Below are 27,638 nucleotides of genomic sequence, written 5' to 3'. Positions count from 1 at the left end.
CCCGGCTAGTTCTTAAATTAACCCCAGAGAGTCACTACACGTATTGTCTTCCCAGTTCGGAAGGAAAAAAACCATAAGTAAATTAATACTAGTATTTTCAATAGATTCTCGTTCACTTGTTTCAGTTACGTTCAGTTACTAGTCTGCAGTTTATTCTTGGTGAAAATCACATAACCTAATTATTTATGAACCTAAATCGAAGTAAAGTTCAAGACAAATAGTCAGTTTCAAATTAACAACTTATTTTATTTAACAATAATTATTAATAAATCAGTTCATTCACACGATCGCATTCAAAGGGGTTCTTTGAATAAGTACCTAATCTGGAATCCCGTCAATATCAGAGATACTAAACAATGTCCTGTCACTTTCGATAAAAATATTGTTCCCGTTTAATATCCATAAACTGTCACGAACTATGATTACTAGTCGCGGGAAGTAAAGCTTTTCCACTATCACAATATAAAGTCCGAATCTGTCCAAAAATCGTTAATTCCGTAAAATATTTAAATCTTCACACAAAATGACGTTAAAGTCAGAGAGATTATTGATCACCTCTCCGTTCCTCTAATATGACAAAAGTTCTAATTCTGATCTGAAATTAATGCTTCCCAAAAAACAATCTCATCACGATTTATTCTTGTGCCCTGGTTTAATAAAGGTCCTATTGTTGCTTCCTAAAGCTGTACGTCCTAATTGACTTCGAACAGACTAGAGGATAGAGACTGGAGTATCATAATTGCATTGTATGTCTATTTACACTTTAGTAAACGCTATCTTTGGTGTTCAAGACCTACGTTCTGTGACTATAATATTGATTTTCTCATATAGAAGAATAACTAATAATTTAACCATTTCTATCATTCCCCCCCCAATGCTTCCAAAATTTATGATTAAAATTCTTTTCTTTTCTATTATTTTTCTACTATAGATTTCCCTCTATTTGTCTCTTATTTCTATTTCATAAATTACTGCTTGTGGAGGAGCTTGGAACATTTTCTGAATTTATATTTCGAGGGCATGGGAGCTAATTTTGGAGCTATTTTGGTTTATTAACACTGAGAGGCATTGTAGGTGTTACACCAGCAAACACCAAGTTACATAATTAAACCCTGGAAAATATAGAATATTCTGCCAACATTGGAAGTGTAATTTCTCCAGACAATCTACTCGTGAAAGGGTTCAAAAGTACTTCTGCTTTTACCGACATGTTAAGACTGCTTATGTGGCTTCCAGGCTGCATAGAGAAGCAAAGTCAGTTACTTACAGCAGCTACTTTAAACCAGTCCTAACATAAGCACCCTCACTGAGAGTGATGTACAGCAGCTACATGAACCGGAGATGAAGTTCTGGAGGTTCACGAGACACAAAAGAAATCGATGGATTAAGAAATGAAGAGGTGAAAGAGATGGCTGCTGAATAAATACACTCCTGGAAATTGAAATAAGAAAACCGTGAATTCATTGTCCCAGGAAGGGGAAACTTTATTGACACATTCCTGGGGTCAGATACATCACATGGTCACACTGACAGAACCACAGGCACATAGACACAGGCAACAGAGCATGCACAATGTCGGCACTAGTACAGTGTATATCCACCTTTCGCAGCAATGCAGGCTGCTATTCTCCCATGGAGACGATCGTAGAGATGCTGGATGTAGTCCTGTGGAACGGCTTGCCATGCCATTTCCACCTGGCGCCTCAGTTGGACCAGCGTTCGTGCTGGACGTGCAGACCGCGTGAGACGACGCTTCATCCAGTCCCAAACATGCTCAATGGGGGACAGATCCGGAGATCTTGCTGGCCAGGGTAGTTGACTTACACCTTCTAGAGCACGTTGGGTGGCACGGGATACATGCGGACGTGCATTGTCCTGTTGGAACAGCAAGTTCCCTTGCCGGTCTAGGAATGGTAGAACGATGGGTTCGATGACGGTTTGGATGTACCGTGCACTATTCAGTGTCCCCTCGACGATCACCAGTGGTGTACGGCCAGTGTAGGAGATCGCTCCCCACACCATGATGCCGGGTGTTGGCCCTGTGTGCCTCGGTCGTATGCAGTCCTGATTGTGGCGCTCACCTGCACGGCGCCAAACACGCATATGACCATCATTGGCACCAAGGCAGAAGCGACTCTCATCGCTGAAGACGACACGTCTCCATTCGTCCCTCCATTCACGCCTGTCGCGACACCACTGGAGGCGGGCTGCACGATGTTGGGGCGTGAGCGGAAGACGGCCTAACGGTGTGTGGGACCGTAGCCCAGCTTCATGGAGACGGTTGCGAATGGTCCTCGCCGATACCCCAGGAGCAACAGTGTCCCTAATTTGCTGGGAAGTGGCGGTGCGGTCCCCTACGGCACTGCGTAGGATCCTGGGGTCTTGGCGTGCATCCGTGCGTCGCTGCGGTCCGGTCCCAGGTCGACGGGCACGTGCACCTTCCGCCGACCACTGGCGACAACATCGATGTACTGTGGAAACCTCACGCCCCACGTGTTGAGCAATTCGGCGGTACGTCCACCCGGCCTCCCGCATGCCCACTATACGCCCTCGCTCAAAGTCCGTCAACTGCACATACAGTTCACGTCCACGCTGTCGCGGCATGCTACCAGTGTTGAAGACTGCGATGGAGCTCCGTATGCCATGGCAAACTGGCTGACACTGATGGCGGCGGTGCACAAATGCTGCGCAGCTAGCGCCATTCGACGGCCAACACCGCGGTTCCTGGTGTGTCCGCTGTGCCGTGCGTGTGATCATTGCTTGTACAGCCCTCTCGCAGTGTCCGGAGCAAGTATGGTGGGTCTGACACACCGGTGTCAATGTGTTCTTTTTTCCATTTCCAGGAGTGTATATACAATAAGCGGATGCTATGGACCTACAGAAATTGAATAAATCAGCTAGGACCATCAATGGAGAATCAGATCACAGTTCTTAGCATGCAAATCCCTAGCACTGAGTGCCAACTACCTATGTGCAATGACCACAGGGTAAACCTGGAAATCTGTACTGTGACTACCAACACGGTTGTCATGTACTACGCAGTGCCTAGTAAAATAGCAGCAGGGAGACACAAATCTGCAGCAGAGGATCTCACGAGCGTTCTCTGTGGTTACTCATCACATGTTGCTAAAAATCTAACAAACATGAGTAGTATCACTTCATGTCACAATATGAAAAGAGGGGTTACACAGGGACGGTAGTTTGAAGATGGCACAGAATACGCTACTGTTTGAGACCCTTTCTTGGTCACAATGAAGCCCCTTGGCAAACTGCATGATGTTTATTTACAAAACTATTGGGAACTACCTACTCAAAAATGGTTCAAATGGCTCTGAGCACTATGGGACTCAACTGCTGTGGTCATAAGTCCCCTAGAACTTAGAACTACTTAAACCTAACTAACCTAAGGACAGCACACAACACCCAGCCATCACGAGGCAGAGAAAATCCCTGACCCCGCCGGGAATCGAACCCGGGAACCCGGGCGTGGGAAGCGAGAACGCTACCGCACGACCACGAGATGCGGGCGAACTACCTACTCCCAGATCCTTGGGCAAGGGGTAGTCTACTGCATGTAGCAACAAGTGTGCTCGACTCGTGCAGAAACACCCTCGACAGTGATTCGTAAATGTGGCTCAGGAATTTTACCGACACAAGGAAAGGAAATTGGGGGGGGGGGGGGGGGGGGGTAACTGCTGGGGAAATCATCTGAGATGTCAGACCATGTGTAGAAATAACTAGTACCTGAGTTCTCTTTGAGGGATAGGATACAACTCCTTGGCAGATCACACAATGGTTACCCATAAAACTTCCTGAAACTGCATTATCCCCAGTGTTCAGTATAACAGGTTTTTTCAGACAGTATGAGATGTATGGTGGAGGTTGCATCTTAGCACCCTCAACAGTTACTCGTTTAATTTGCTGGGTACAAAAATACTGACAGGAGCAGTAATGCTTCAACACCAGACTGTCTAGGACCTGGTATGTGGCCAAAAAGCACGTTGTTAACTTGGGTGTAGCTGGGCGAAACCCACTGAGCGTGAGGGTACCTGGGGCTCTGCAGTGGCCGATCTGCAGCCTTCTACACTTTACAATATTGACACAATGGTCACTGTACAGATACTGACACTGAGTGATTCAGCTGAGGTGTTGCACCTCCCCCACAAGGCAGCTCGTGAACACCCATCAGTGGTCTGTCCTCCAGAAAGGGGGTAGTTTTTCTAGGTCCTGACTTGTGGATCCTGGTGGAGATAGAGTGGTGCAGTCATTTTATTCTGGTATTGTGGAAGCAAACACTTCCGCTGTGTGTCTGACTGTAAAGAATGCCAGATCCCGATGCTGTGTAGTGATCGACACAGGACTAAAACTTAAAGATGACACAAACGAATAACCGGCAAGGCAGTGCAGTGGGTTGAGTGCGTGTGGTGGTGTAGGTGGGGGTGCTAGCTTACCTGTCCCCCTGGTAGCGTGGTGGGCCGGGTGAGTGTGGTGACGTAGGTGCTGGTGGTGGCCGGCTGCGGCGCGAACGCCTCAGTGGCGGCAGTCAGCGTGTTGGTCACCGTCCGGTCTGAGCTCCAGGAGCTGCCCTCGCCTCCCTGAAACCGATTATTATTATTATTATTATTATTATTATTATTATTATTATTATTATTATTAGTCCATGTCACAGTGCTACTCACTGTAAACTGCAAAATCTGGAAGCTTACAAAACTACAGGGTGATTCAAAAAGAATACCACAACTTTAGGAATTTAAAACTCTGCAACGACAAAAGGCAGAGCTAAGCACTATCTGTCGGCAAATTAAGGGAGCTACAAAGTTTCATTTAGTTGTACATTTGTTCGCTTGAGGCGCTGTTGACTAGGCGTCAGCGTCAGTTGATGCTAAGATGGCGACCGCTCAACAGAAAGCTTTTTGTGTTATTGAGTACGGCAGAAGTGAATCGACGACATTTGTTCAGCGTGCATTTCGAACGAAGTATGGTGTTAAACCTCCTGATAGGTGGTGTATTAAACGTTGGTATAAACAGTTTACAGAGAATGGGTGTTTGTGCAAAGGGAAAAGTTCTGGATGGCCGAGAACGAGTGAGTCCCTTTTTCTTCGAAGGTGCTACTGTAACTGGACTACAGTATCTGGAGATGTTAGAGAATTGGCTGTTCCCCCAGCTCGAACAAGAAGCACAACAATTCATATTTCAGCAGGATGGAGCGCCACCACATTGGCACTTATCTGTCCATAACTACCTGAACGTCAACTACCCGAGGCGATGGATCGGCCGCCAGGCAGCCCGTGACAGAGCACTTCATCACTGGCCTCCAAGAAGCCCTGATCTTACCCCCTGCGATTTTTTCTTATGGGGCTATGTTAAGGATATGGTGTTTCGGCCACCTCTCCCAGCCACCACTGATGATTTGAAACGAGAAATAACAGCAGCTATCCAAAGTGTTACGCCTAGATATGCTACAGAGAGTGTGGAACGAGTTGGAGTATCGGGTTGATATTGCTCGAGTGTCTGGAGGGGGCCATATTGAACATCTCTGAACTTGTTTTTGAGTGAAAAAAAAACCTTTTTAAATACTCTTTGTAATGATGTACAACAGAAGGTTATATTATGTTTCTTTCATTAAATACACATTTTTAAAGTTGTGGTATTCTTTTTGAATCACCCTGTATAATAATTCATGTCTCAAACATAGCTTGGACAGAAAACGTGTCTGCCCAGAAACAGAGCACAGCAGTATCCTCATCAGCATTTTCTACAAGGACTTAAATTATTCATTGAACAGGGCACAGTTGACAATGGTACACATGTGACTTACTTCATAATTGTTTAATTAGATAGATATCTATCCAATTAAATAATTTTATCAATAATTGATTGTTTACTTAATAATTGGCTGCTTGATGTTTCACATGATATGGTGAGTGCTGAGGAACAAAAGTAAATATGGAACGGTCAGGGATAGGAGGGTATTATCTCTCAGGTTTCTGCAGAGTGATGGAGTAATCGTGTGCTTCTGTGTGTTCATCTGCGTTGTTATTTCCATTTACTGTAAGTAAAAAGATGATTTTATTGATCTTAAAAATATTGTGCGTACAATGGAATCGACAGTCATCTGACTGTGAATCCTTGACATCACCTGTACGAGGTGCCTATTAATGATGGCCAAGATTTGAACCCGGATTAGCCACTTATCACAAGTGATCTCCTTAATGACTTCAGCTATCGGTGTCTACAGTCTCATATCATAGTTCACTGAACTCGTCACCTAATGCTCGCGACATTACGCGGATTCTCGCAATAGGGAGAATGGGGATACGAGCAATCGAGACCGATGTTTTTGTCACGTGCCTTCCTAGACTTGTAGTAGTTACTTGCATGTCTGAAAGTGGACTATGATATAAGGATGTAGGCAGCGTCACATATGGAGGTTTGGGTCACCTGGGAAGTGTGCGGCGATAGCTGAAGTACTTCGAGTCCCACTCCAGCTCAAAATTTCACATGTCACGAATGGATAGTAGGACTGAATTAATACCTAATATTAGTTAATGTCAAGGAATTTACAGTCAGCAAATTCATTTTTTATCGCTATTTCTCTGGGTACTTTGTATTTCACATGAAGTACTTAATGCTGTTTCCTTTGTTGTAATATTCTTTACCTTTTACAGTCCATAAGCATGGATGCATTTCACAGGTACAAATGAACTATCCCAAGAATATGGAATTGATATTTCTGAGACCAGACATGGTGGGTACAGGAGCTAACAAATGCTCGCACAAGCCTCTTTGTTCGTGGTACTTATTCTTTAGCAGGCACATGCTTGAACACTTCCAGAAGCATGCATAATCTAAATTCCAGCAAGCATTAAGCTGTTTGTGCAGCTTTAATATTTCCGCAAATATGTCTTTGACACACTCAAGCTTACTTGCATATGTGCTTTTGTCAAGCATGCTGTTACGTGTGTAGTCACCTTTAGCTGCATCAATGTGGCCGGTACAGATATGGATGGAGAAGCACACTGTTTATCTGCAGGTAGCACATGTAGGTGGTCTTTTCTTTGCCATGGTATTCTTTACTTTTTACAATCCATAAGCATGTGTGCCTTTCATAGGTACGAATAAACTCCTCCATCACTTCAGGATTAATGTTTCTGTGGTCTGACATGGGAGCTACGGAAACGCATTATGGAAGCTAGCTCAGAACTGATGAACTCTTGCACAAGCCTCCCTGTTCTTGATACACATGTTTGAATGTCTGCACAAGAAAGAATAATCAAAATTCGATCACACTGCTTTCGCAGAAGCATCACACACAGTTTGTGCTTTGTGGTGCCAGCTAAGGATGGCAGTTACTGCTGAAACAATCAGTTTTTGGTTGTACCAGTTTTTTCCCACGCCAGTTTAAACCTGACTGTCAAAATTGCTCAAAAGGCTGGTTTCTGAAACAACTGATCTTCGGTTTTTTTTATTCCTATTATTTCCTGCAGTACTGAGGAACTCAAACAAACATTAATATCTTTTAACTCTCTCAGTTTCAAGATACATAGAGTCAATATATAGGCAAATAAAAGAAAACTGCTTTTCTTGAAAAAAGTGATAAGTGGTTGAATACTACAAATAACCACCAGTACTATCCTACTGATTCTAATTTTTTGAAACTCTGCTAAAAAATGGTGTTGTAATCGGGGATTATGCCATTATTTGGCCGTTATAAATAGTCAGTGCTAAATGGTGAAAACTGAGATTGAAGAAGTCTCTTTTTCAGATTAATTTGTCCATTATCAAGGGCTCCAAGCAGATAAAGCCATATTATGTAGCCACAGATGTCAGATTTGGTTCTTTCTATTTTTAGGATATACTATGAATGAATTGTTAAGATTTTAGTTTATTACTGTTACCATAAATTTACTCTTCTTTTAATGTTTCAGAGAAATGGCAGACAATTATATAATCTTTTAAGCAAATGAAGCATTCTATTTCACTGCTACATCACTTCGTAAAAATATTTCCAGACTAGGGTTGGGGTGCCATTCAGCAATGCCACGGATGTCTGGTGATGAGAAACTACTGTACAGACCAAGTAGGGGCAAGTCTTTTAGACTGGACTGGACGTACATTCATGCCACGACACACTGCAACAGGGACATTATTGTCTCAGCAGTGCTGTACCAGTTCTTATTCCAGGTGTTTATTTCTGTCAGAATTGTTATTAATATAGTACTGATTGCTTTTCCCCATCTTCTATAACAATGTTATATTTCAAAGCAAACCAAATTTTATGAATAAAAATTGTTCCTCTTTCAAAACCAGTTTATTTAAAAATGAAAAGTTTTAGCACTGCTGTTATGGCTAATTGATATTTCTGGATTTTTACTTGGGTGTTAATAAAAAAAATAAAAAAAATAAAATAAAAGAAAGATCTGTCATAATCGAGACCAAATAAATACCAAAAGTACCAGTAATTCAGAACTAAAATATTGGTATCAGTTTTAAATGATCAGTTTTTCCCGTCCCTGGAGCCAGCATGCCTCCCATGCCTCTTCACGCTCCACGGCCTATGTGATGAATGCACTGGATTTCCTCTGCTTTTCACTCCCCTGCCACTCTCTCTGAACTCTGCCATCTCGGGGTGCCTTCACACTACTCATGTACTTGTGGAACTCGTGAATGTTATGAGTAATATGGACGGAGGTAGGCATTGAGGACTCTCTGCAAGATGAGCTCGTGAGCTGCCGGAGCCTGTGGCTCATTTGGCTCCACCTGTTGTCGGTGCATTAATGGGATGCACGGTGAGGGATGTGAGTGGTGTGAATGGTGACAAGTCCAGATCGGTCGGCACACTGCACTCGTCCAGTTCAGTCCCAGCTTCTTTCTTATTCTGTGTTGTGGACTTTTTTTTTTTAACGGGCTGGATCGACAATTTTACTATTAAATTCGTACATATTTGTGAACAATATTCTTTGTTGTGGGATGCCACAAACTCCCATTATAAAATCAAATCCGAAAACAGTGAAGCATTGGATTCCATCATGACAGAATTCTGTATGGATGTGGCCAAGCTGAAATGAAAGAACGATGACTAGCTTATTAGCCATTTACAGGAAAGCCCGCCAGAAGAAAAATGAGCCTGGGAAGTCTGGCGCTGGCGTCAAGTCATCCAACAAATCACTCTCACTATATATTTTTCTGCTTCTGACAAACTGTGGTCATCCACAACCTGAGTTTTCTTAGTTTTTTTGCGTCTTCTTCTATCTTGTTTCTGAGCTAACAGGCGCATCACAAGGAAGCTGACACTTGCTACAACCACTTCATCTGCACTGTACGTGACTGCAAGTGGAACGGATCCTCACGAGTCAAAGACTGGCAAGCAACTGGGGTAGTTTGGACAAAGACAGAACCAGCACGAGCGTGAGTCAGACAAGTTTGACAAGTCTCCTGACATACAGTCTGTCGAGCACAAGTCTGGTGAGCACCAACAGTGTGGACGCCCCTTTAGAGTTAACACAGTTTCCGGACCCGCTACTAACGCAAATTTATCCTACATGCGCGCGAGCATGCTTGTGCAAGAGGTTGCGCGTGTGTGGATGTCAATTGTGCTAGAAAAGATAAGTTGCGCAAGCATCCTAACAAGCATGAATACGCATGTATGATTGCGACAAAGACCTTGTAAAAAATAACTAGACTCACTGATGGCGCTGCAGTCGCGGGATAATTTGAACCTTCGGCTGGACGCCATTATAGTGGTTGTAGTCTGATGTGTTGTGTAGTATTGTTGCTTATGAAGACCCTGATTCAACGTTGTATATTTGTTGGGGCGTACATACAGTATTTGTTACTCGTAATTCTACTGTCTGTATGTTCCAATCAAAAGAAGTACAATGGTGAAGAGTTGTGCAGCGATTAATTGTACAAATAAATTCGAGAAAGGAACGAATATTACATATCACAGATATGTGAATATTTTAAGTTGTTTGTATGTCAGTGCACTTGATTAATAAATGTTTTTGTAACAGGGTATTAGCATAATGTCTGTGCATCTATTTTCAGGTTTCCTTTCTCAAAACCACAGCTGTTACAAAAATGGTTACACGCTGTCAGGAGGCAAGATTTCCGACCGACAGAATACCATTTTATATGTTCTGATCATTTTGAAGAAAGTTGGATGAACGGTACTGTTTTCATGGTCTAGATTAGGTTGAAACTTGATAATTTGGTCGTGAGTTGCCGAAGCACTATGTCATATATAACGCACTTCTCGTCATAAAATCTAAAGCAAGGTAGAGTCAGAAAATATCTATTAATATAGTGGGGAAATCTTCGAGTATTTTGATGCATTTTGCGTATATCTATCGTAAATAAACTACGAAAAATGCTAGGGGTCCCGTACATAACTTTTAGCTACGGCGGATTCCATGTAGTACGTAAGATAAATTCATAAACAGTGACTAGTTGCTGTTTGTTAATAAATTAAAAAGTATATTGTAGTAACGTATTTAAACGAGGCATTATGTTTGTGACCTAACTCAAGGGAAGGCATTTTATAACCAAAAGCGATGTATAAACATTCGAACTCTGCGCGTCAGTTTACCACTCTAATGGCCGCCGCCCAGCTATTCAATTTGTCCGCTCTTCACAGTCGACCACTCGCGCGGTTGTGGGGGCCTGGATTGCGAGGGTGTTTGCGCATGCTTGCTTCTACAGATGTTTGCACATGCATGCTTGTCAGAGATACATGCACAAGCATTCTTGCACATGTATGCTTGTTAAACATGCTTGTCAAGCATACTTGCGCAAGATGCTTGCGAATGTGTGCTTGTCAAGCACAGAGTTGTGCGTGTAACCACATCCAGCAGCTAGCTCAGTGTGGTTGGTGCAGGCTTACCTGCAGGTGGTAGCTGTATGTGGTGTAGAGCAGGCCCGTGGAGAGCGGCGCATCCTGGACGCCATGCAGCGTGATGCCGTGGCCCGGTTCGAGCCCCGGCAGCGGTGGCTCCGGCGCGTACTCGGTGGCCACGTTGCTGACGACGCGCTCGCTGCTCGTCACGACGGTGGAGCCGCCCTCGCCCAGCAGCGTCGTCAGGTATGTGTACGTCGTCAGGTACGTCTTGGTGACAAACACGCCCCCGCCGCCCGTCGGAGGCAGTGTCGGCTCCACCTGCTGACCGGCCTCGTCTTCCTCGCCGTCATCCTGCGACATGTGCAAGAAACGTGCGGTTTTTTTTTTTTTTTTTTCAGGGTCCTTGATAGATATCCCGTAGTTCTCGAGTTCTCTGTTCAAAATTTGGATAGGTCCGCAGAATTTCGCGAAAAAAAGTTATGATCAACTGAGAACCGTTTTTTCCTTTCAGAAGTCGACTTCTGCAAAAATGGCCAAAATAGGGTTTTTTATGGCATATACTATTTGCGACAGCCGCCTTTCTTATTCAGAAAGAAGTTTTTATAGGGCTGCGTACCTCAACCTGCAAAAACAGAATCCTTACAGGGTTGCTTTGTTCTACATCTGTTTGTCGGTCCGACTGTTAAGGACCCTTATCCTCAGGAACATGTAGGTGTCTCAAGTGCAAATTTATGTCACGTCTGTGGTCTCTTGGTGGTGTAAAAATATAAGCTTCTAAGGTAATTTATCCAAAAGATACGGCCATTTATGTCATATGATGATACTCGAAATCTCACTCATCAAAACCTACAGTGTACTTCCCATTGACCCAGAATCATGAAATTTGCAGAGGCGCATTGTTTCACGCTACAAGTAACGGTAAAATCTGAAAATTGTTAATTTGTAATAATATAGCATGTAACATATCTTTCTGCCGTCAGAACATACATTACATTCATCATCCTACGAACGCATAACAGACGAACTTTACTGCATGAAAACGTAAAATTTACGTTGTATTCATGTTTCAGTAAGTAAATAAAATATATTTTCTTAAATCTTCTGTACCTATACATGTTGTTATTGTGGTCTTCAGTCCAGAGACTGGTTTGGTGCAGCTTTTCATGACATACAGTAAAGCTGCATGCCCTCGGGAAAAATTACGGTTGTAGTTTCACCTTGCTTTCAGCCGTTCGCAGTACCAGCACAGCACAGCAAGGCCGTTTTGGTTAGTGTTACAAGGCCAGATCAGTCAGTCATCCAGACTGTTGCCCCTGCAACTACAGAAAAGGCTGCTGCCCCTCTTCAGGAACCACACGTTTGTCTGGCCTCTCAACAGATACCCCTCCGTTGTGGTTGCACCTAAGCTTCCCCACCAACGGCATGGTGCTAGGTTCAGGGGGGTCGCTTGTTTTTGTGTGGCTGGACAAGTCTGGGGAACTACTGTAGAGAATTTCATACGGTCTTATTGTTCTCGCAACCAGTAACATGTGTGTATGTATATCAGGTTAAAATATTTGAGATTTCCGATTCCCAGGATGCATGAATTATATATTTATTCATAATTAAGTTTGCTCTGAACCCTCAGCGCGCAAGTCCTTCTCGCACTCAGACAATTTTTGTTTCAAAATCTAATTACTTCCATGATTAGAAGCTACCAAATAACCTCCGTTACTCCAATACTAGCTTTATGCCACGAAACTGACACTACAAAACTCGCTGTCTGCAGCTAATTTTTGTAGGATGGTCAGTCTTTTGATTTTCATAATGCCAATTTCAATGATCGTGTTGGTAACATTTGCGAAAGTAAAAATACGGTCTCGAGGTTTTTGTTTTCTATCCATCTGAATTATTGTCTGGTCGTTGTCAGTTGCAAAACTGCCTGTCTGAGACGACAATGGTATTGTTTGTATTCTTAGTCTGTTTAAAAGGTCATTTTAAATAAAATGGCGGAATAATACTCTAACCTTGTAACAGAAGTTGAAAGGGGGAGAAAGAGAAGTGCCTTATAAAAGAGCCACTTTATCAAGATTGCATGAAAAGTGTAAGGTTTCACAAGTATTGACTGTTACTTTCCAATGGGGGGCGCAGTTATAATTCAATCTCCTTATCGGGTATTCGGTAACCTGGGAAAAATGTACAGAGAGAAAGAAGAAATTACGTAACCTAAGCAATATCATAAAATCCTGCGAAACGTGGTGGCGTGTAAGTTTTACAAGATGACTGGTATGCGTGTAATCTCAAACAGAAGTCTAGTAGTAGTTAAAGTCCATATTTCCTCTCAGCATTGCCAAAACCCCACGTTACTCACGAGAAAAAGCGTTCCAACTTACAGAGTCTCTGTTTCTTCTAGACAGTGTGGAGAGTTAACTGTAATAGGCATCCTCAAGAAAGGACAGAAATCCTTCAGCGCCATGGATGGAGTTCCAAAAATGAAAACGGTTTATCGTGTCAGTAAAAACAAAAGAGTCGAGATATGGTAAAGCTGGTGAAATTCATGAAAACACCCAGTGAGACCAGGGAATTCCATGAAAATATACGGAAGGGGTCCCGGGTTCGATTCCCGGCGGGGTCAGGGATTTTCTCTGCCTCGTGATGACTGGGTGTTGTGTGATGTCCCTAGGTTAGTTGGGTTTAAGTAGTTCTAAGTTCTAGGGGACTGATGACCATAGATGTTAAGTCCCATAGTGCTCAGAGCCATTTGAACCATACGGAAGGGGAATAGCGCTGCCGGTAGTGCAAATATAAGCGAAGCGATGGAAAATGTAGATATTGGGGAAACAGATTAAGACACTGTACTATAAAACATTTTGATTGAATTGACGTCAAATATTTAAGTGTTTGTCGTAACGTAATTACTGCATCCTACATCAGCAATACTTAAAAAATCGTATGTAATATACTTTTTTTGTGTTTGCTTGGAAATTGGGTGATAAGAAAGAAAGCTTTACATCAATAAATTATGCCGAAAGCAAGTTTTGAAATAATTTCATATTTTCATAGTTTTTTAAACATATGTTTGCATATTGTTTGTTCGATTTATGGATGCATCAACTGCTGCTTAGAAATTAATACAGTACATGTGAAGTGCGCAACATTTTCATCCATATACAAATCCCTAAACAGTCTTTCGCGTTTCCTGAAAAATTACAATTTTGCAGAAAGCGAATTTTGAAAAAAAAAAAAAACTGCGCTCAGTTCTGAATAGCTCGAGAAAGCCTCTATCAACGGACACTTTAAATTCTTCTAAGCCGAAAAGACGTTTCATTTCTTGTAGATTGGACGTTTTTATGGTCGTTATACCAGAATGACGACTGCACAAGGCCACCGACTGAACATGCGTAACCGTACTGTTCAAACGGCAGTGTGTGGTATTGTTGCGTATACTCGTCACACCGTTCTTATCTAACGTACTCTTTGTTGTCTGATTGTTACCTACTTATTTACCAGTAAGGTCTAAAGACAAACCATCCAAACATTCGCCTTTTCTTTTAAAAGAATTTCATGATGTTCTTCTGGTTAATAAATATTCTGAAGTTGGTGTATGCTCATGATCTTCTTCAAAACGTAAACATAAGTTTTCGCTGTCTGCCACCAGTAAATAACTTCAAATTCTCTTTAATTATTTGCAGTCAGCTTAAGACAGAGAAACCAATAGTACAGTGGTTCCTACCACAGCATCTCCATATTACATCAGATTCTGCAACGTTTCGCAATGCAAATAAATGTACGTTAACGCGACCATTAAAATGCTACAAAAAATTGTTTTTTGAACGTAAGATCCGAATGAAGCTAGATTTTTGAAAGCGAGATTTCAATTTTGTCGTAAGAATGCTTTTTTTATTATTTGGTTCTCTTTAAACCATTTCCGCGCATTGAATTCACCTAAGAACGAATTTTACGTGTTACATTTAGTTCGATTTTAAACCATCGTATCTCGACAACAGACAAAGAATTCGTTTTGACTTCATCCATATACCTACCTTCGTGCAAAGTTTGAAACGATTCGTACAAGTTCAAAGCATAGAAGTGGCATGTATTTGTAAGTAAAATCCGAACGCTCCACATACAAATGGTGCCATTAGCTGAGCATTAATTTCAGCCCTTCTAAAATCTTTTGCAAAAATAATTAACCGATTCGTACAATCTGCCTGGGTGTCAGCACCGGTTCGTCCTTCAAAGCCTACAGAGAATGTAAAATTTTTAGAGTTCAGAATTTCGATCGTTGCGCCAGTGCAGTGAATCGGGACTCGCCACAAGCGCGGTGATGCACAAGTGCAAAGTTCCGTTTCGTAGGTGAAAATGGTAGATCCCGTCCAGGAAGCTACTGTGTGTATCAGAAACTAACAACTGGGGTTCTGTCATCACAATACAGAGAAGACTCCATCAACAATACAATCAAGCATCTCCAAATGCCAACAACATACGCAGATAGTAACGGTAGTTTGACTAAATACGACATTTGTGCAAAATAAAAAATACTAGCCGACTACGTGAACCCGCCCAAAACGGTCGAAGAATTGGCCTTTCGTGTAAAGATAGTCCACAGAAATATATGTACGAAGCCTGTAGGCAGCTACAAATGCTACAAATTAAGGGTTAGCTAGCTGTGCAGAAACGAAACAGAAAATGAAACTGCACGTCATTTATATTTTACGGGAACTGAAACAGGAAGACCACGTCAAACGTAGTACAAAAATGAATGAAGCCACAGAGGAATAAACATTTGTTGTATGTCTCACTTTTAGCGACGAGGTAACTTTCCACATAAGCGGCTGGTTGAACTGAGCGCAACATTTGAACATAGGTTGACAAAAAGCTACCCGTCAGCTTGACTCACTGGAAGTCAATGTGTTCTGTTCGATGTCGCTACAAAAATTGTATGGTCCACTTTTCTTAGAGAAGTTTTCCAACAGACATTTACCTGGTGGTGTCTCAGCAATGATTGACACCACAGCTTGGTATGGATTACATTGTTCAGCAAGATGGATCACCACACTGAAGTACAGAGAGTTTCGCATTGTCTTGCTTACGTGTAAGCTCAGGATGGCTCGCCATGAAGGGGCAACAAAATGGGGCGTATAGTTGACGAACCACTGTGTTGTAAAGGGTGGCGCGGATGACGACCAAACACATCCTGCAATGAAAAGAATGCCACGCCAGACCTAGTTTCGGGCCGTGTGGCGGACCAGTCAAGTTGGTACCGTACCACTGTTCTGGACGTCTCCAGACACGTCTTCGCAGGTAACTGGGACTCAGTTCGAAGCGGGACTCATCAATGAAGACAATTCTGCTCCAGTCAATGAGATTCCGCGACGAAGCCATGTCTGGTGACACCCCAGACGGCGGTGAGACATCAACCTGAGTGTTACCCACCACGTGACTTGACAACCAGGAGTGATGGTGTAGGATCCCAGGACCAATATCTACATCTACATCCATACTCCGCATGCCACCTGACGGTGTGTGGCGGAGGGTACTCTGAGTACCTCTATCGGTTCTCCCTTCTATTCCAGTCTCGTATTGTTCGTGGAAAGAAAGATTGTCGGTATGCCTCTGTGTGGGCACTAATCTCTCTGATTTTATCCTCATGGCTGTCTTCGCGAGATATACGTAGGAGGGAGCAATATATTGCTTGACTCCTCGGCGAAGGTATGTTCTCGAAACTTCAACAAAAGCCCGTACCGAGCTACTGAGCGCCTCTCCTGCAGAGTCTTCCACTGGAGTTTATCTATCATCTCCGTAACGCTTTCGCGATTACTAAATGATCCTGTAACGAAGCGCGCTGCTCTCCGTTGGATCTTCTCTACCTCTTCTATCAGCCCTATCTGGTACGGATCCCACACCGGTGAGCAGTATTCAAGCAGTGGGCGAACAAGTTAGGATTCTTCCAATGAATCTCAGTCTGGCATCTGCTTTACAGACGATTAATTTTATGTGGTCATTCCATTTCAAATCACTCCTAATGCCTACTCCTAGATAATTTATGGAATTAACTGCTTCCAGTTGCTGACCTGCTATATTGTAACCAAATGATAAAGGATCTTTCTTTCTATGTATTCCCAGCACATTACACTTGTCTACGTTGCGATTCAATTGCCATTCCCTGCACCATGCTTCAATTCGTTGCAGATGTTCCTGCATTTCACTACAATTTTCCGTTGTTACAACCTCTCGATATACTACAGCATCATCCGCAAAAAGCCTCAGTGAACTTCCAATGATATCCACAAGGTCATTTATGTATATTTTGAATAGCATCGGTCCTACGACACTCCTCTGCGGCACACCCGAAATCATTCTTACTTCGGAAGACCTCTCTCCATTGAGAATGACATGCTGCGTTCTGTTATCTAGGAACTCTTCAATCCATATGGTTTATCATCTACGGCACACAGCGATATGTCGACGATATCCTATGCCCCATTATGTTGCCCATCACGGCAAGCCATCATGTACATACATTTCAGCAAGATAAAGCCCGTCCGCACAAAGCGAGAGATTCTATTGCTTGTCTTCGTGTTTGCCAAACCCTGTAAGGTCGCCAGTTGTCTCCCCAACTGAGAACGTTTGAAGGATGATGGGCAGGGCCCTCCAACCAGCTTGCGATTTTAACGATCTAACGCGCCAGTTGGATAAAATTTGGCACGAGTTCTCTCAGGACGACTTCCAATAACTCTTTGGATCAGTGTCAACTCGAATAAGTACTTGCTTAAGGACCAGAGGTGAACCAATGCGCCGGCCGCTATGGCCGAGCGGTTCTAGGCGCTTCAGTCCGGAACCGCGTTGCTGCTACGGTCGCTAAGTTCTAGGGGACTGATGACCTCAGATGTTAAGTCCCATAGTGCTCAGAGACATTTGAACCATTTTGAACCAACTCGTTGTTGTTGTTGTTGTTGTTGTTGTTGTGGTCTTCAGTCCTGAGACTGGTTTGATGCAGCTCTCCATGCTACTCTATCCTGTGCAATCTTCTTCATCTCCCAGTACCTACTGCAGCCTACATCCTTCTGAATCTGCTTAGTGTATTCATCTCTTGGTCTCCCTCTACGATTTTTACCCTCCACACTGCCCTCCAATGCTAAATTTGTGATCCCTTGATGCCTCAAAACATGTCCTATCAACCGACCCCTTCTTCTAGTCAAGTTGTGCCACAAACTCCTCTTCTCCCCAATCCTATTCAATACCTCATAATTAGTTACGTGATCTACCCACCTTATCTTCAGCATTCTTCTGTAGCACCACATTTCAAAAGCTTCTATTCTCTTCTTGTCCAAACTGGTTATCATCCATGTTTCACTTCCATATATGACTACAATCCATACAAATACTTTCAGAAACGACTTCCTGACACTTAAATCTATACCCGATGTTAACAAATTTCTCTTCTTCAGAAACGATTTCCTTGCCATTGCCAGTCTACATTTTATATCATCTCTACTTCGACCATCATTAGTTATTTTACTCCCTAAATAGCAAAACTCCTTTACTACTTTAAGTGTCTCATTTCCTAATCTAATTCCCTCAGCATCACCCGATTTAATTTGGCTACATTCCATTATCCTCATTTTGCTTTTGTTGATGTTCATCTTATATCCTCCTTTCAAGACACTGTCCATTCCGTTCAACTGCTCTTCCAAGTCCTTTGCTGTCTCTGGCAGAATTACAATTCATCGGCAAACCTCAAAGTTTTTACTTCTTCTCCATGAATTTTAATACCTACTCCGAATTTTTCTTTTGTTTCCTTTACTGCTTGCTCAATATACAGATTGAATAACATCGGGGAGAGGCTACAACCCTGTCTCACTCCTTTCCCAACCACTGCTTCCCTTTCATGCCCCTCGACTCTTATAACTGCCATCTGGTTTCTGTACAAATTGTAAATAGCCTTTCGCTCCCAGTATTTTACCCCTGCCACCTTCAGAATTTGAAAGAGAGTATTCCAGTTAACATTGTCAAAAGCTTTCTCTAAGTCTACAAATGCTAGAAACGTAGGTTTGCCTTTTCTTAATCTTTCTTCTAAGATAAGTCGTAAGGTTAGTATTGCCTCACGTGTTCCAACATTTCTATGGAATCCAAACTGATCTTCCCCAAGGTCCGCTTCTACCAGTTTTTCCATTCGTCTGTAAAGAATTCGCGTTAGTATTTTGCAGCTGTGACTTATTAAACATGATAGTTCGGTAATTTTCACATCTGTCAACACCTGCTTTCTTTGGGATTGGAATTATTATATTCTTCTTGAAGTCTGAGGGTATTTCGCCTGTCTCGTACATCTTGCTCACCAGATGGTAGAGTTTTGTCATGACTGGCTCTCCCAAGGCCATCAGTAGTTCTAATGGAATGTTGTCTACTCCCGGGGCCTTGTTTCGACTCAGGTCTTTCAGTGCTCTGTCAAACTCTTCACGCAGTATCTTATCTCTCATTTCGTCTTCGTCTACATCCTCTTCCATTTCCATAATATTGTCCTCAAGTACATCGCCCTTGTATAAACCCTCTGTATACTCCTTCCACCTTTCTGCCTTCCCTTCTTTGCTTAGAACTGGGTTGCCATCTGAGCTCTTGATATTCATACAAGTGGTTCTCTTCTCTCCAAAGGTCTCTTTAATTTTCCTGTAGGCAGTATCTATCTTACCCCTAGTGAGACAAGCCTCTATATCCTTACATTTGTCCTCTAGCCATCCCTGCTTAGCCATTATGCACTTCCTGTCGATCTCATTTTTGAGACGTTTGTATTCCTTTTTGCCTGCTTCATTCACTGCATTTTTATATTTTCTTCTGTTACCCAAGGATTTCTAGTAGCCCTCGCCTTGTTACCTACTTGATCGTCTGCTGCCTTCACTACTTAATCCCTCAGAGCTACCCATTCTTCTTCTACTGTATTTCTTTCCCCCATTCCTGTCAATTGTTCCCTTATGCTCTCCCTGAAACTCTCTACAACCTCTGGTTCTTTCAGTTTATCCAGGTCCCATCTCCTTAAATTCCCACCTTTTTTCAGTTTCTTCAGTTTCAATCTGCAGTTCATAACCAATAGATTGTGGTCAGAATCCACATCTGCCCCTGGAAATGTCTTACAATTTAAAACCTGGTTCCTAAATCTCTGTCTTACCATTATATAATCTATCTGATGCCTTTTAGTGTCCCCAGGATTCTTCCAGGTATACAACCTTCTTTTATGATTCTTGAACCAAGTGTTAGCTATGATTAAGTTATGCTCTGTGCAAAATTCTACAAGGCGGCTTCCTCTTCCATTTCTTCCCCCCAATCCATATTCACCTACTATGTTTCCTTCTCTCTCTTTTCCTACTGACGAATTCCAGTCACACGTGACTATTAAATTTTCGTCTCCCTTCACTACCTGAATAATTTCTTTTATCTCGTCATACATTTCTTCAATTTCTTCATCATCTGCAGAGCTAGTTGGCATATAAACTTGTACTACTGTAGTAGGCATGGGCTTTGTGTCTATCTTGGCCACAATAATGCGTTCACTATGCTGCTTGTAGTAGCTAACCCGCACTCCTATTTTTTTATTCATTATGAAACCTACTCCTGCATTACCCCTATTTGATTTTGTATTTATAACCCTGTATTCACCTGACCAAAAGTCTTGTTCCTCCTGCCACCGAACTTGACTAATTCCCACTATATCTAACTTTAACCTATCAATTTCCCTTTTTAAATTTTCTAACCTACCTGCCCGATTAAGGGATCTGACATTCCACGCTCCGATCCGTAGAACGCCAGTTTTCTTTCTCCTGATAATGACGTCCCTTTGAGTAGTCCCCACCCGGAGATCCGAATGGGGGACTATTTTACCTCCGGAATATTTTACCCAAGAGGACACCATCATCATTTAATCATACAGTAAAGCTGCATGTCCTCGGGAAAAATTACGGCTGTAGTTTCCCCTTGCTTTCAGCCGTTCGCAGTACCAGCACAGCAAGGCCGTTTTGGTTAATGTTACGAGGCCAGATCAGTCAATCATCCAGACTGTTGCCCCTGCAACTATTGAAAAGGCTGCTGCCCCTCTTCAGGAACCACATGTTTGTCTGGCCTCTCAACAGATACCCCTCCGTTGTGGTTGCACCTACGGTACGGCCATCTGTATTGCTGAGGCACGCAATCTTCCCCACCGACGGCAAGGTCCATGGTTCATGGGGGGTGTTATTGACTTACCCTAATTCGTGAAGGTCTTTCTCATGAAAATATCATCCGATTTTTCTGAAGTTGTAATCATTTCAAATCAAATGGCTGTAAGCACTATGGGACTTAACATCTGAGGCCATCAGTCCCCTAGAATTAGAACCTAACTAACCTAAAGACATTACACACATTCATGCCCGAAGCAGGATCTGAACCTGCGACCGTAGCAGCAGTTCAGTTCCGGACTGAAGCGCCTGGAACCGCTCGGCCACAGCAGCCGGCTGTAATCATTTGTTTGTCTGTACATGTGCATTATATCTAGCGATTTCCATCCCGTTGGGTGGTGCATCGCTTCTTTTTGTCTTAGAGTGTATTAGAATGTATTCAATAAATAACTGAGGAAGTGGGGCTAAGCCATACAGTGAGATGCAGTGGTTGGTCCAACCACTTCAAGCCAGTCAGAGAGCTGATGATCCTAAAAACAGCTGAAACGGCGTCCACTGACCTCAGGCAGGCGGAGGATGACGTGCTCGGAGAGCGTGGTGGGCGGCAGCGTGGTGGGCGGCGCGGGCGACGCGGGGGCGGCGCCGGGCGGCTGCTTGGAGCCGGCCACGATAACCTCGACGCCGTTGCTCATGACGCGCGTCGCCACATTGATGCGCCGGCCCTCGTCCACGGCCACGGCAGCCACCATGGCACGTCCCTCCTCGCCGGTGGCGGCGGGGGCGGCGGTGGGCGGCGGCAGTGGCGGCGTCGGCGTTGGGGCCAGCTCTGCACGGGGCGGCGAGCAGAGCGCAAAGAAGTGTCGCGTTAGCCGTGTACACACAGTAACTCGAAAACACATGTATCCTCATGTCCCAAATAAGTGAGATGGACCACTCTAGTTCTCCGACAAAACAAACATAGAGAAGCACCCAAAAGACATAGTTGGATGTCAACGTAACTGCCTACATCTACACACCATCGGCGGGTATGTAAACGATAAGAGTAAAAAGTCTCTCTGGCTGTTTAGTGTTATTACCAGGTCTGGCAGAACATACTCGTACAATGAGGTGGCAAAATAGAGATATGCACATCTACAGATAGCGGTAATATCTCGTACACACGTACAATGGCTGATCTGTCATTTGCACTCAGATGTTTCATGAGAAAAGGTTTCCGATACGATTGTGTCCGCACGTCGGAGATCAAGACTTTGAACGCGAAAAGGCAGTTGGAGTTAGACGCATGGGACAGTACATTAGGGAAACCTTTAGAGAATTCATCATTACGAGATCGACAGTGCTAAGAATACCAAATTCCAGGGATTACCTCTCACCACGGACACCACAGTTGCTGATGGCCTTCACTTAACGACCGAGAGCAGCGGCGTTTGCGTAGAGGTGTCAGTGCTAACAGACAAGCAACAATGCGTGCAATAACTGCAGAAATGAATGTCAGGAGTATGCCGAATGTATCTGTCAGGGCAGTTACAGATGATACCCGATTTCAGTTGGTAAGAGCTGATGGCAAGTTTTGAGTGTGGCGCAGACCCTTCGAAGCCATGGACTTTAGTTGTCAACAAGACACTGCGCAAGCTGGTGGTGGCGCCATAACGGTATGGGCTGTGTTTATAAGGAATGGACTTGGTCTTCTGGCCCAAAAGAACCGATCATTGACTGGAAATGATTATGTTCAGCTTCTTGGAGATTATTTTCAGCCATTCATGAACTTCATGTTCCCAAAGAACGCTGTGCACCATGGTCTGGTCAGATTGTCCCACGTGAATCCTATCGAACATTTATGGGACATAATCGAGAGGTCAGTTCGTGCTCAAAATCCTCAACCGACAGCACTTTCGCAATTATGGACAGCTATAGAGGCAGCGTGGCACAATATTTCTGCAGGGGACTTCCAAAGACTTGTGGAGTTCATGCCACGTCGAGTTGCTACACTATGCTGGGCAAACGTAGGCCCCACTCTTTATTAGGAGGTGTCCCATGACTTTTGTCACCTCAGTGCATATGTGGCATAAGCGGCGTCAGGTGTTGAGAGACCACTGTGAAGGACACGGAGATGTCACATACACATTCGAGACAGCATTATCAGCATCTGGCAGAGTTTGAAAATGGCCTCATTTGCGTTTCTTCATTTGGCCAACTGGCCGAACATCCAGATTTGTGGGGGATTCAGATGTGACAGTTTGACTCCATGTGAATGTGAGAGTCAACATACTAGTCGTCAAGGTTCTGGCTGACCACCATAAGAGAGGATTGTCGTACTGTGCACCAGGCACATTGTATACTCTTCACATCGGCGTCTGTGGTCCGAGGACAAGTAATGGAGCTTTTTGCAACATAGTGTGTCATCCCGAACCATTGGTCAGAGTCGAGCAGGAGCCCGACTTGGCGATTACTGTCCCATGCATAGGCTATTGTTGAACTACACCACACAAACACCATAACTGAGAAGCATAGACTGCTGATTAATGGCGATGCATTCAGTGACGAACTGCCATTCTGCTCGACTCCAGATGACCACCGTCGGCGATTGTGGTGGAGGGGGACAGGTCCCGTTGTTCCAATACTTAGGGGAGGCTGAGCAGTGTTACTCCTGTCATCACGGTGTGGGTATTTGTCGGGTATGACTGAGGGAGCTCTGACAGCACAACAACAAGTTACAGATACCCTGTGTCCTCAGATGTTACTTCTCATGCCATGGTATAGTGGAGACAGTCTTTAACAGCACAGTGCTCTTCCAGTCATAACACTTGTCTTTGTGATGGTGAGATACTCTTGTAGCCACCAAACGCCCTGGATCTGTCACTGATGAAACATGTGTGGGGCCAGACCGGATGTCAACTCCATCCCATTGGCAGTATTCAGGACATCAAGGATCAGTTACAACAGTTGTGGACCAGCTCGCTCAGGAGAGGATACTATGGCTTTATGATACCTGACCTTCCGCAGCTACAGAGGATTGGCTTAGACATGGCATGGGTTTTTTTCCCACTGAATTTGTGAAGTTTAGGGTATTGGAAATAGCGTGACACCTACTGAGTCAAGTAACTGGCTGTAATTGAAGTGAGGAGGTAGCTGAGGAAGAACTGGTGTGGCAAGCTTGAGTCAGAGAACATGCCAGCGAGAGAGCTGTATTTGGGGGTCTATAGACCCCTGGTGTCAGCAGTACCAGGGAAAATTTTGAGGAAACTAATTAACAGAAAATAAAATTTTAGAGCAGTTTTGGAATTAAAAGTTTATAAAGTACGAGTCGAAGTAGTTCCTATCTGCACGTACACACAGGTCCCAGCGTTTCTACCACTGGTCAAACGTTTTCTGGGTGTCCTGTTCTTTGAGGGTGTTTATCACCGCCAGTGATGCTTCTCGAATCCTCTCTAGAGTGTCGAACCGACGGCCTTTCAACTTGAGTTTCAGTTTTGGGAATAGCACGAAGTCGCAAGGTGCCAAATCTGGCAAGTACGGTGGGTGGGGTACAACCGCCATGTTGTTTTTTGCCAAAAAGGTCCTGGAGAGCAAGGATGTGTGGCAGGGCGCATTGTCGTGATGCAGCAACCAGTTCCCTTGGCGCCAAAGTTTGGGCTGTCGTCGCCTCATGTTTTCACGGAGCTGTCGCAAAGCATCACAGTAGTACGTGTAATTCGCTGTTTGGTTGGGTACACAATTCCCTTGGTATCAAAGAAAACGATGATCATGCTCTTCACTTTGCTCTTCACCTGTCTCGCTTTTTTGGGTATTGGACAGCCCGGGTTCTTCCACTGGGATGACTGTTGCTTTGTCTCTGGGTCCCCCCAAACACTTGTTCGATCATTGCAAGGGTCTCTGTAGCACTTTTCGCAGAGAATTTGATACACACGCGCTTTTCTGTTCGCGGTTCTATCGTAAAATCGCCACACACCAACACAGAGTATTACGGAAATCACTGTGGACACGCAACACGTCCTCCCAGCTGTATGCCACTCTGCACACTGACTCATCAGATACGCAGCTCTCGCCACCTAGCGGTGCAAAGATCTACAACTCCTACTTTCCAGATGACAGCACCAGTCCGGAAAATTTTGGATTCCACCTCGTAGCATTTAAGGTTTACTGCTAAACTGTATAATACTGCTTAACTGTATAATATTTTATTTTTCTGTACAGTTGGATGACTTAAGGAATCTATGAAATTCAAAAAAAGAATCGGAATCATTAAAGTACTCGATTTATTAATGTCGCTATGACACAACTATTCACCATCTGATGAAAAGTATCTGAACTCCTGTTAGTGGACATTGTATGGGTGGCGTCCACCTTTCGCCTTTATTACCGCATGAACTCTGCTGGTGACTGTTTCAGTGGGCTGTACTTGTGGAGGAAAGGCAGCGAACCAGAGGAGGTAGCGACGTCAGTCTCAGAGGTAAGCAAACCTGTTTTGCATCCTCATAGGGGCGCTACTAATGCCACTCTTATACGGCTGGCGCGAAATTAGAATAGACATCATGTTTCAGATGTAGAAACACGTCAAACAACTTTCGTTTACGTTGCACAATTCCTTCCTTGTGTTGCATTTTTTCCCCATCAGTGTATATGCTTTAAAATCAAAATGGATAAACTTAAGCAACTTACGAATTAATATGAACTGAAGTTAAAGATTTTACAATTTAATGATGCCAGTCACATTGTAGGACAGTGTTGCAAATATACAGGGTTATTACAAATGATTGAAGCGATTTCACAGCTCTACAATAACTTTATTCTTTGAAATATTTTCACAATGCTTTGCACACACATACAAAAACTCAAAAAGTTTTTTTTAGGCATTCACAAATGTTCGATATGTGCCCCTTTAGTGATTCGGCAGACACCAAGCCGATAATCAAGTTCCTCCCACACTCGGCGCAGCATGTCCCCATCAATGAGTTCGAAAGCATCGTTGATGCAAGCTCGCAGTTCTGGCACTGGTAGAGGAGGTTTAAACACTGAATCTTTCACATAACCCCACAGAAAGAAATCGCATGGGGTTAAGTCGGGAGAGCGTGGAGGCCGTGACATGAATTGCTGATCATGATCTCCACCACGAACGATCCGTCGGTTTTCCAATCTCCTGTTTAAGAAATGCCGAACTTCATGATGGAAGTGCGGTGGAGCACCATCCTGTTGAAAGATGAAGTCGGCGCTGTCGGTCTCCAGTTGTGGCATGAGCCAATTTTCCAGCATGTCCAGATACACGTGTCCTGTAACGTTTTTTTCGCAGAAGAAAAAGGGGCTGTAAACTTTAAACCGTGAGATTGCACAAAACACGTTAACTTTTGGTGAATTGCGGATTTTCTGCACGAATGCGTGAGGATTCTCTACCGCCCAGATTCGCACATTGTGTCTGTTCACTTCACCATTAAGAAGAAATGTTGCTTCATCACTGAAAACAGGTTTCGCACTGAACGCATCCTCTTCCATGAGCTATTGCAACCGCGCCGAAAATTCAAAGCGTTTGACTTTATCATCAGGTGTCAGGGCTTGTAGCAATTGTAAACGGTAAGGCGTCTGCTTTAGCCTTTTCCGTAAGATTTTCCAAACCGTCGGCTGTGGTACGCTTAGCTCCCTGCTTGCTTTATTCGTCGACTTCCGCGGGCTACGCGTGAAACTTGCCGGCACGCGTTCAACCGTTTCTTCGCTCACTGCAGGCCGACCCGTTGCTTTCCCCTTACAGAGGCATCCAGAAGCTTTAAACTGCGCATACCATCGCCGAATGGAGTTAGCAGTTGGTGGATCTTTGTTGAACTTCGTCCTGAAGTGTCGTTGCACTGTTATGACTGACTGATGTGAGTGCATTTCAAGCACGACATACGCTTTCTCGGCTCCTGTCGCCATTTTGTCTCACTGTGCTCTCGAGCGCTCTGGCGGCAGAAACCTGAAGTGCGGCTTCAGCCGAACAAAACTTTATGAGTTTTTCTACATATCTGTAGTGTGTCGTGCCCATATGTCAATGAATGGAGCTATAGTGAATTTATGAAATCGCTTCAATCATTTGTAATAGCCCTGTACTTTACTGTAACAGTGCCAGCTTGGAAATATGAGGCATGTTTTTTAAGTAAGGTCCATTTGAACATAAGTACACAACGAAAGGTTATTTCAAAAAAGTGAATTTATTTTCACTCTATTTTTCGACATCGTTGCCAAGTTTGTTGAAACATGTATCATACCTCTCAACCAATTTTAAAATACCCTCTTCATAAAAACTTGCCTCCTGCTCCAATAACCAAGAGTTCACTGCCATTTTCACGTCGTCGTCTTCGTTGTAACGGTTGCCACTGGGGTGTTGTTTGAGGTGGAGGAACAGATGGTAATCACTCGCCGCAAGATCAGGACTGTAGGGGGCGTGGTCTAAAACTTCCCAGCCAAAACTGTCCAATGAATCACGGGTCTGACCTGCAGTGTGAGGTCTTGCATTGTCATGGAGAAGGACAATTCCCTTTGTCAGCATGCCGCGACTTTTGTTTTGAATCGCTCTGCATAGCTTTCTCGGGGTTTGGCTGTATGCTTCTGCATTGATGATAGTGGTTCCTCATTGCATGAAGTCGACCAACAAAACACCGTGCCTATCCCAAAACACCAAAGCCATGATTTTGCTCTGGGACGGAGTCTGT

At 43.8% G+C, this 27,638-nt stretch overlaps 1 protein-coding gene across 1 annotated transcript in view; it reads right to left on the bottom strand.

Annotated features, from left to right (window-relative positions):
• Positions 1 to 27,638, bottom strand: part of LOC126214938 (uncharacterized) — a 204,651-nt gene that overhangs the window by 141,728 nt on the left and 35,285 nt on the right. Inside the window, exons 3-5 of the mRNA XM_049941576.1 lie at positions 21,522 to 21,787; positions 10,883 to 11,188; positions 4,452 to 4,595 (exon numbers count right to left, since the gene is read on the bottom strand). Coding sequence (XP_049797533.1) covers positions 4,452 to 4,595; positions 10,883 to 11,188; positions 21,522 to 21,787 — 716 coding nt within the window. The remainder of the gene's footprint in view (positions 1 to 4,451; positions 4,596 to 10,882; positions 11,189 to 21,521; positions 21,788 to 27,638) is intronic.

This window comes from Schistocerca nitens, chromosome 12 (assembly GCF_023898315.1).
Source record: "Schistocerca nitens isolate TAMUIC-IGC-003100 chromosome 12, iqSchNite1.1, whole genome shotgun sequence".
Taxonomy (NCBI): Eukaryota; Metazoa; Arthropoda; class Insecta; order Orthoptera; family Acrididae; genus Schistocerca; species Schistocerca nitens.
This window is presented reverse-complemented; position numbering and strand designations above follow the sequence as displayed.